The sequence below is a fragment of the Pundamilia nyererei genome, unplaced genomic scaffold, assembly GCF_000239375.1.
Source record: "Pundamilia nyererei isolate P.nyererei 1_Seehausen unplaced genomic scaffold, PunNye1.0 scaffold01426, whole genome shotgun sequence".
Lineage (NCBI taxonomy): Eukaryota > Metazoa > Chordata > Actinopteri > Cichliformes > Cichlidae > Pundamilia > Pundamilia nyererei.
In genome coordinates, this window is record NW_005188827.1 from 1 (window position 1) to 868 (window position 868).

Here is an 868-nt window from a genome sequence, read left to right on the forward strand (position 1 = left end):
GGCCTCTCGCCTGTGTGAGTTCTTATATGCACCAATAAATGACTACTACATCTGAACATTTTCCCGCATGTTTTACAAGTATAAGGTTTCTCACCTGTGTGAGTTCTCATGTGCTTCAATAATGAACTATTAAATGCAAACATTTTCCCACAGCTGTTACACAGATAAGGTTTCTCACCTGTATGAGTTCTCGTGTGCTTTAACAAATAATTTCTAGAGGCAAACATTTTACCACATGTTTTACAATGATAAGGTTTCTCGCCTGTGTGAGTCCTCATGTGGATAGATAAAGAACTGCTACAGGCAAACATTTTCAAACAAGTTTTACAAGGATATGGTTTCTCACCTGTGTGAATTCGCCTGTGCTTCAGTGAATCGCTACTGTATGCAAACATTTTTCCACATGTTTTACAAGAATATGGTTTCTCACCTGTGTGAATTCTCATGTGGTAAGTCAAAGCACCCCTCTGAGTAAAACCTTTCCCACAAGTTTTGCAAAAATACGGTTTCTCACCTGTGTGAACTGTGTAATGTCTTTTCATTTCATAATTCTGCTTAAAAACTTTTCCACAAATCTCACATTCTAAAGACTTTTTACATTTGTCAGAGTTACACTGATTCTTCGACGCAGGGGAATCTACTGCATAGTTGTGACTTTTGGTTCTATTTGTATTTGACCCTGAATCTACATCCATGCTTCCTTCCTGATTTTGGCTCTCAGCAACAGCAGAGCTATGAGAGAGGAGATGATTGCCGTTTGATTCTGGTTCATTTTGCTCACTTTCCTCATAAACAGCAGTCACCATAGAGGTATCAGTCTCCTCCTGACTGCTGCACAGTTCCTCCTGTTCCTCTTTAATCTGTGGAG

At 39.4% G+C, this 868-nt stretch overlaps 1 protein-coding gene across 1 annotated transcript in view; it reads right to left on the reverse strand.

Moving 5' to 3' along the window:
* Positions 1-5: 5 nt before the first annotated feature.
* The window catches only part of LOC102204396 (oocyte zinc finger protein XlCOF19-like), a gene marked incomplete at its 3' end in the record, with an annotated part of 2,655 nt that continues 1,792 nt past the window's right edge, over positions 6-868 (reverse strand). The window contains exon 2 of the mRNA XM_013908131.1: positions 6-860. Coding sequence (XP_013763585.1) covers positions 6-860 — 855 coding nt within the window. The remainder of the gene's footprint in view (positions 861-868) is intronic.